This window comes from Brassica rapa, chromosome A01 (assembly GCF_000309985.2).
Source record: "Brassica rapa cultivar Chiifu-401-42 chromosome A01, CAAS_Brap_v3.01, whole genome shotgun sequence".
Classification (NCBI taxonomy): Eukaryota; Viridiplantae; Streptophyta; class Magnoliopsida; order Brassicales; family Brassicaceae; genus Brassica; species Brassica rapa.
Window position 1 is genome coordinate 11491661 of NC_024795.2, and position 9313 is coordinate 11500973.

The window sequence follows — 9313 nt, forward strand, 5'->3', positions numbered from 1 at the left end:
GTTTAGCCGGCTAACAAATGTATTTTTATGTATTTGAATCAAATATTTTCACGCAGTATATTTGTTAGTTTAGTCGGCTAACATATATAATATGTTTAGGTATTTGTTAGTTTAGCCGGCTAACATTCGTTTGTTTAGCCAGCTAACAAATATATTTTAACGTATTCAAATCAAATCTTTTTATGTAATATATTTGTTAGTTTAGCCGGATAACATTCGTTTGTTTAGCCGGTCAACAATATATATAAACAGTTATTTACTAACAAATAGCTATGTTTACCGGCTATTTGGACACTTGAAGAATAATTTATTTTATAAAAATATATAATTTAAAATAGTCCATGTACGATCGGTGAATGGTTAAACTTTTTGAGAACATCAATCATAAGTTAGCAAGGTTATCCTCCGACATAACCGGACACTCAATGTTTTTAGCTGGTTTTAATTTTTTTGTTATATGGCTATTTGAACAATTGACTGTCTTTAGTTTGAAATGGCAAAACTCATGTTCCAAAAGATGCATGTTTTACTTCAGAAGATCTTCACATATATCACAGGAAGCCAAACATCCTTGGCAACAAAAAAAACATGATAAGAAGAAGCTCGTTGAAACTCCTCTGCTCCAAAATTGCAAAGCAATGAAACCCTTCAGAGATAGAACCATCACATGCTCAATATTTTTGCTCAAAAAAAAGAGAAGAAAAGAAAGAATCTTGATCACAAAAGTTACTAAAGGGATGTTGAAAAGCACTATTTTTGCGGCAGAGCTCTTTCCCACTGTCCGGAGAAGTCCACACACGATGTTCCTTGGATTCTCGTAAAAGACGTACTTCGCGGCGGTGCTTTTGGGGATGTACGTGATTGAGAATTTGAATGATGGTTCCAGAGATTAACACATCTTCAGAGACCTGATCAAATAAAACATCAGACAGAAATGAAAAAAATATTTATCTGAAACAAAATCCACAAAAAACTAAGCAAAAGGTGTAGATTCCTAGGAGACTGAAGACGAACAGAAAACAAAGCAGAGGAATAAACCCAGTAGTAATGTTCCAAAAAAAAAATTAATAATAAACCCAGAAGCATTTGTTAGACCTTATATTGGAAATTTCTTCAATTCAAATTATAAAAGGTAGGACAAAGCTTACCATCGTAAAATCAGACTAACGAGGAAGGAACGACCGATTAGAGGACCCGTCAAACGTCGGTTGCAGAAATATCAAGGAGGTGAGAACTCGAGGAGATTGTGAGAAAAAGGAAACGACGCTACGGAGAAACCAAAGGGATTGATAGAGATGCCGGTGATGTTTTGCGAGGAAACTAGATAAAATGGTCAGCGGAGTAAACAAGAAGGTTCGTTGATCAGGAAGTCGAAATGTGACTGTTACAGATGTGATTGGAAACCTTAATTCGGAAGAACTTGGAGATCATGATCTATGAGGTTTCTAGAGAAAACAAGATGAAAAGGGAAGATGAGTGAACAGTGATTTTGAGAGAGAAAGGAGAAGTTACGGTTTATATTAAATGCATATAATCGGTTATCGTGTTTGTCTTGACAAGCTTTCTCACGCGTACGTAATATATATATACAGAGTGTTTATATATGTGTAAAAACGTAAGTGTTTAATTACGGAGTAGGGGCAGAATTGCCATTAAAAAAAAATACATCATCGATTAAGTCAATTTTCCATAGCTGCAAAATAGTCAGTTATGTTTGTATAGGAGTCCCAATTTCTCTTCAATAAATCGATGTGCTGGGTCGTGTTTTAGAATTAGGCTCACATTAATATATAGCATAATTGAATAAGATATATTAGATTTACAAATAACTAACATGTGTTTTATTTTATGCGATGTCTTACAAAATAATATTTTTTTCGTTTCTGAATAAGTGTTATTTTGACATCTTTTACATAGACTAAGAAAATAACATAAATATATGTAAATTATTATTAATTACATCGTTCTGACCAATAGTATTTGAGATAAATAAAATTATTTATAAAATCAATACAATTTGCAATTAATTTTCAGCTGAAATTAAGTATAGTTTGCATTAGAACTGTAAAGTGATATTTTTTGTGTAATAAAAAAAACTAGAATGACACTTATTATGAGACAGAGGGAGTATAAGCTAAAACGAATAAACACTACAACATTATTAGTCCTGTAGATCAAATTTTAATATATCAATGTGTTGGATCGTGTTTAACAATTAGACTCGCATGAGGCGTATCATATTAACGTAGGCACGTTTAATTCGAAAAACATTATAGTATTTAACGCGGCCGAACCACCGTTTACATATCATTAAGAATGTCAATAACTGGTGGGGGGGAATAAGTGTACCAACTCTCTTGAAAGTACATGTTGGAGGAGACGTGAGAGAAAATAAGGGCAAGATTCAACTGATTAGTCTAGCAAAGGTCCAAACCTCGCCTCGAAGACATGTAATCCTACAAAATTCTTTTCTGAGCATTCAGCTAAAGTAGGATTGGACACATATATTTAGGGCCTCACTAGGATTGGACACAGATATTCAGGGATTGACCGGTGTAACCGCAGAACTTATGGAAGTTTGTGAATATGAATGATTGTGGTTTTAACGGTTTTTTAGAAATTTTTACAACTAGTACATTGGTTATAAATTGGTATGTTTGTGAGATTTTTATGACTAACTACCAAATGCAACAATGATTAAATAATAAGTTAAATATTTACATTTTATATAATTAAAAAAGTAATAAAATCATAATATTATAATATATATAAATTATATTTATAGAATCATACTATTAAATTTTTAAAAATTATCGAATTTTTTTTTTTAAATTATAATATAAATTAAAATATAATATGTATACATTTTACAATTTATATTATTTCAATTTATTTTTTTATTGAATATTTTTTTGAAGAAAAAAAATTACCCTCCCATAACCGCAAACACTAACTGAAACCAGATTTTGATTTTAATAGGTTCGGAACGGTTTGAAGTGAGTTGTAACGTTTTTTCTGAATGTTTCAAAACACCAACAACCGCTACCAACCGCAAAAGTTATGCTTGCGGATGGTAGCGGGTAAACCAGTCATGCCTTTACTCCTGTTATAAATATTTATCACTCGTTTTATATTATTGGTTTTGTATTCGTTACTCGGTATGTATCTATTTTAATTTTTCAAATTATTCATCGTTACTAAATATGATATTAAATGTTAGAATTTTGAATTTTCATACTTGAAAATACAAAACAAATAATAGATAATGTACAAAATTTGACTATCTGATTTGATATTACTTTTTACTTACAACTATTGAGACTGAAAAATGTATATTATATAATAAGAGTAACATATATTTTCAAAAGCTTAACCTAGCCAAAGAAAAATTGTTGTAAAAAGTAGACCGTACTTTGATACTAATTATTTTGTTTAGAGTAATTTTCGTGTAAGATAAACAAAACAAAATCACATGTCTACCTCTATTAGATTTTTTTTAGAAAATAATTCATAATTCACAAATGCTCGTACATAATTCATAAAAAGTGATTGTTATTAAAAAAAACCTAATAAAATCTATATTATTATTTTCTTGTCAAAATACAAATAATATATATATATATATATATTTATGTTTCAATTACAAAGTAAGTCTCCCCTCAATCGTCTTGTCTTACTAGTTTCAGTGGATTGCTTGTGATTTCTGTAAATAGTTTATCATTATAGACTTTTTAGAGATACCATATTATTCATAGATAGGGATAGTTTCAGTGGATTGCTTGTGGTATTGAGCTTACTGCAGGAAGGGCCTCACGTGGATCTACGAGAGAATAAAGACATCCTTCACCTGAAGATTTTTTTTATATTTCCACCTGAAAAGAAAAACCAAAAGAAAAAGCGACGGTGATGACTCGACTTTGATCTTAGCCGACAACCTATTGAGCTCTGGTGATGATGGTTCGATATTCGACGAAGCTTCCAATCTCTCATACGTCTTCGACCTGCACTAGTAAAGCTTCTTTGAGTTGCAAATGAATTTTCACTGTTCATCAAAGAAACGGATGGAGCACCGATGATGTGTTCTTCAGCGACGGTGTTTCCACGCTCTCCTTTTTTTTCTGGAGCTTCTCTTCTTCTTTCGACATTTTATGCGTATGCAGGTCCGTAGGTTTGTGCAGTTAATGAAAGAATCCCGTCCCGCGAACCAAGCCGCTAAGGCTCATACATTTTGTGGGATGGTTTGGTCAGTCTTTCCGGAGATCGTGAGTTGTACGGGACAGACCCACTAAGACCCGCTCAAAAACAAACTCGCATCGGAGCGAGATGGGACGAGAAGACCCAATTGCCATCACTATATAAAGATCATTACCATTTCTAAATCTTTAATTCATTTTTCCTTCAGAACAAATAATCCAAATTTGAATATACATTGATTATTCAAAAAATGTTTGGGCTTGATAGAATTTAAAAGAGAGCTCATAGTTATAGGACATATATACATTCAAAAATTACATGATTGATAGATTCATCAAGTCTTTCACATCTAGAACAATGATTGTCACATCGCATATAACAATATGTTTAGATTCTTTGTAACCGCTAAATATCATGCGACCATTTACCGTAGTAGATGTTGAATCTTTCTGGGACATTGATTCTCCATATAAAGGCTTCAAACTTTATAATATTGGGTTGTGTTACCATATTTTGAGGTTTACATCCGATAACATTCTTGCAACCCAATAACAATATATATTATACTTTTTGTGTAGCTCTAACAAAATTTGTCATTTCTATTGGATTGGGTATCAGCCAAACTCGAAATGGTTTATACTGTTATGGTTAACCACAGTGTTATAGCAGTTATACATATGCATACTCTTAAGCATATCTCCATGTCTATATTTGACGATCACTTGACCACATCGTCATATAACTGGTTCAACTCTTTGAGGGCTATCCTAGCATTTTTTTCTCTTGATTATTCATACTTAAATTTTGACAAAGCTAAACATAAAATGTAGAGTTGGTGAGTAAATGAAGAACGTCACATTTAACTTTTAACAATGCCTCATTCAATTCTATTTATCAAATACTAATGTCTAACAATCGTATTCGTCACGTAACTTAAATGTTCTCGTTCGTTTTAGACCAATAATTCAGTAGGTCAGGTCTCAACTTGCGTCCACCGAGTCCAAACAACTTTGTTTTTTATCTTAGAGATTTTTCGTCACCACTAACGTCACAAATTGCGTTGTTCAATGTACTTAGTGCGGTTGCTTTCTTCTTCCTCTTTTTTAATAGTATAGTTTTTATCACTTAGATCTATGTCAGTATAATCTCTATATAAATCTAAACTTGTCTTATGTACTTTCATTAACTACAAACACACAAACATAAAGAAAATGAGTAACGATAATGATTCATCGAAGTCACTCACCGGACCACACTTTCTTTTTGTGACATATCCAGCCCAAGGCCACATCAACCCATCTCTCGAGCTAGCTAAACGCCTCGCCGGAACCTTCATCGGATCTAGAGTCACCTTCGCAGCCCCAGTCGCCGCCTACAACCGTCGTATGCTCTCCAAAGAAACCGTCCTCGAAAACCTTACCTTCGCCACTTACTCCGATGGCCATGACGACGGCTTCAGACCCTCTACATCCTCCGATAAATCTCGCCAACATAGCTCCGGACAGTACATGTCCGAAATGAGAAAACGTGGGAGAGAAACGCTAACCGAACTAATCGAAGATAACCGGCGTCAAAACCGGCCTTTTACCTGCGTGGTTTACACCATCCTCCTCACTTGGGTTGCTGAGCTGGCGCGTGAGTTTCAGATCCCTTCTGCTCTTCTCTGGGTCCAGCCCGTGACCGTCTTCTCCATCTTCTACCACTACTTCAACGGCTACGCCGATACAATCTCAGAGATGGCTGATAACAACCCTTCTGGTTCTATTAAGCTTCCCTCTCTGCCACTGCTCCGTCTCCGTGATCTTCCCTCCTTCATCGTCCCTACAAACGCATATGCGTTTGTTCTACCGGCGTTTCGAGAACAGATAGAGTCGCTGAAGCAAGAGGAAAACCCTAAGATCCTTGTTAACAGCTTCCAAGAGCTTGAACAAGAAGCTCTAACCTCGGTTCTTGATAACTTCAAGATTGTCCCCATCGGTCCGTTGATAACCTCCAGGACCGAATCCGAGACTAACGCTGAGTACGTCGAGTGGTTGGATACAAAAACTGATGCTTCCGTTCTTTATATCTCGTTTGGGACGCTTGCCGTGTTGAGCAAGAAACAGCTTGTGGAGCTCTGCAAGGCATTGATAAAGAGTCGGAGGCCGTTTCTGTGGGTGATTACAGATAAGTCTTTTAGAAGAAGTAAAGAAGATGCGGAAGAGAAAGAAGAAGAGATCATAAGCAGTTTCAGAGAAGAGCTCGAGGAGATAGGAATGGTGGTTTCTTGGTGCGATCAGTTTAGGGTTTTGAAGCATAGATCGATCGGTTGTTACGTGACGCATTGCGGGTGGAACTCGTCGCTGGAGAGTTTGGTCGCGGGAGTTCCGGTGGTTGCGTTTCCGCAGTGGACTGATCAGATGACGAACGCGAAGCTTCTAGAAGATTGTTGGAGGACAGGTGTGAGAGTGATGGAGAAGAAGGAAGGGGAAGAAGTTGTCGTGGAGAGTGGGGAGATACGGCGGTGCATTGAGGAAGTGATGGAGGAGAAGGCGGAGGAGTTTAGAAGTAACGCGGCGAGGTGGAGAGATCTAGCGGCGGAAACGGTGAGAGAAGGAGGATCTTCGTTTAATCATCTCAAAGCTTTTGTCGATGAGCACATGTGAGATTCGGTCTAGAAGAATTCAGTTCCACAGCTTTTTTTTTCTAAGAGTATTATTTTAAATTCCAAATTTATTTGAAGTCTGTTATTTAATTGTTAAAAAGTTATTACAGTGGTTTTCTATGACACTGGATCTTTTGTTATGTTGGCTGTTTTTTTGTGATTAAGAGATTCCCGGTCAGTAGGTCCATACATTTTAGTGGGTTCAAGCAGGCTGACCCTGAGAATTTGAAGCCTTAGACTATTTAGTAAAGATTTAAAAAATTTAGAAACTTATTTATATATAAATATTTTCAAAAAATTTGGAGGTCTAAAGCGAATGTCTCATTAGGCTTTGCCCGGACCGGCACTGGCTCAGGCTCAAGAACTAATTTAGTTACACCACTTATTGTCCTTGCTGAGTTCATCAATGTATTATGATATATCTCTCAGTCATTTCAATTTGTAATCATTTAATAAACGTCTTTCAAATAATCACACATTATTCCCTATTAAACAAGTGGTTGATTTTAAAGTTGACAAAATGTAATTTATTGAAGATGTGAGAAAGATATACACGACATGAACAGGTGATACAATCAAATTGGTCTTACTTGACAGCCAAGAAAACAAAGAAATTGAGTCTGAAGAGTTCCGAGTATATAACATAAGAATGCAAACTTTCAGTGAGCGTTGCGAGTGATCAAGCCCTCGAATATGACATAGAGGTCTCTGTTGTCAGTTCCGAATATCTCTTCAGCTTTCCTAAGCGTTTCCTGCAAAACAAACATTGCGGATCGGTTCAAAACCCAAGTTTCAAATCGAAAAAAAGGTGAAAAAGGATCGAGTCAGAGAGAGAGAATTCTCCTTACATCTTTTGTTTGCTTGTGGGCATTAAGATCCTTCACATTTCCAAGAAATGCACCAAACTGCTCGTAAGATAACCGACTCCTGATCAAGAATCAATAACAAGGTGTACATATGTTACAGACAAATGCTACATTTTGCAATAAGTTATCAGATTAGGAGTCTTTTTTCACCTGACTTGTCGGAAGAACTCTTTTCCATCAACCCGAGTTCTTCCTGAAAGACAGAGATAATAAAACAAACTGTTAACAATTTGTCTTGTTGTCAGAATTCCACAAGAATAGTCAGTCTTTGGTTTTTAACTTACCGGTGTGGGATCCAGGCTCTGAGATTGAAATAGAAGATCTATTATCATCAAACATGCCTCTAGTAGTAGAGAATGAAACAGAATGGCGACGAGGGGAGATAGGTCTTGAAGTCGTTTTAGGGGTACTTGAAGCAGATAATGCTGGTGGAGAACCAGGAGGAGTAAGCCGGGGCGTAGCAGTCTGAGATACTAATGGAAGACTGTTCGATAAACTCGGTTTAGGAGCTGCTGCAATTTCATACGACAAAAACTTAACCGTTATGCACTTGTGAGTCAAGACACAAAAAGAAAAGAAAAAAGCTTAATGGGCTTGAGAATTGAGATTTACTAACCTTCGTTTTCGTTGTCCACTGCAGCTGGCTCAACAGCTTCAGAAGCTTGAGACTGGATTGATGAATGTCTTGAAGGTTGAAATGGAGAATCTTCATCTGAAAACTCTCAACAAGATTTCACAAAAAAAAAGCTTTACACTTTGATATAATTATGCATTCAAAAGAGAAAACAAGAAACCATACCGTTTGGTGTTGGCTTAGCAATGATTTGTGTTGTTCCTGCCTGTTAATACCCAAAACATAATCAATTTTTTTAAAAAAATCACTTTTTAAGCAATTTTGAAGAAAGTGAAGTTACATACATTTTGGTCGTCGTCTTGAAGAGACATCATAAGCGTCTTCCTGAAACCCTCAAGCTGCATCAATCAAAAATCCATTGAAACATCTCCATAAAGCTGAAATCTTTATTGCTAAAATTACAAGACCCAAGTCGAGTTTAAGTCCAAACTTTTACCTTAGAGACATCTCTCTGGAGTCTCTTGACAGTACTTGACAACGAAGAGTTCTCTCTCACCAGATTCTCCTGCAAATTTTGAGAGACTATTATTAGTCTTAAGGAAAAAAAAACTTGAAATCGAGTCGGGTCGGGTCAAAAGTCAAACACGGGTCGGACCTTTTCATCTTCGGCGAGAGAAAGCTTTTGCAACGCGTCGGAGAGAGACGAGTCAAGAGACTCCACGTGTGATTGGAGCTCCGCGATTTGATTGTCTTTCTCGGCGAGAAGTTCTCGGAGATCGGACGACTCTGATTCGAGGGCAGAGACACGTGTCGAGAGAGCAATGGATGTGATTTTGCGCGCCACATCTAGCTGCTCGAATGGATCGGACGGTAGGACTTGAAGGACTTCCTCGGGAAGATCGAAACTTATCGAACCTCTGACAGCACTTGATGTTTCTTCTTCTTGTTCTACGTCTGACATTCTTTTTCTTTTCCTGTTTGGTCTTTTTCTTTTTCTGTTATTATCGTTTCTTCTTTTGTACCATACGAGTTGTT

General features: G+C 36.3%; 2 protein-coding genes across 5 annotated transcripts; one reads left to right on the plus strand and one right to left on the minus strand.

Moving 5' to 3' along the window:
• Positions 1 to 2218: 2218 nt before the first annotated feature.
• On the plus strand, positions 2219 to 6978 carry LOC103870536 (UDP-glycosyltransferase 75D1). Its single transcript, XM_033276072.1, has one exon. The coding sequence runs from the start codon at positions 5406 to 5408 to the stop codon at positions 6837 to 6839; it is 1434 nt and encodes a 477-aa protein (XP_033131963.1). The 5' UTR covers positions 2219 to 5405; the 3' UTR covers positions 6840 to 6978.
• Positions 6979 to 7342: 364 nt separating this feature from the next.
• On the minus strand, positions 7343 to 9313 carry LOC103870547 (uncharacterized protein At4g15545). Of its 4 annotated transcripts, none has more exons than XM_009148695.3 (9): positions 8934 to 9313; positions 8775 to 8843; positions 8623 to 8676; positions 8504 to 8543; positions 8321 to 8425; positions 7989 to 8213; positions 7855 to 7897; positions 7687 to 7765; positions 7343 to 7590 (listed from the first exon to the last, which is right to left on the minus strand). In XM_009148695.3, exons 1-9 carry the CDS (start codon positions 9237 to 9239, stop codon positions 7498 to 7500), a joined length of 1014 nt encoding a protein of 337 aa, XP_009146943.1. In that variant the 5' UTR covers positions 9240 to 9313; the 3' UTR covers positions 7343 to 7497. The 4 variants fall into 4 exon arrangements, with proteins under 4 accessions (XP_009146943.1, XP_009146935.1, XP_009146949.1 ...); XM_009148687.3 differs by having other exon boundaries at positions 7989 to 8216; positions 8934 to 9311; XM_009148701.3 differs by having other exon boundaries at positions 7989 to 8216; positions 8321 to 8416; positions 8934 to 9261.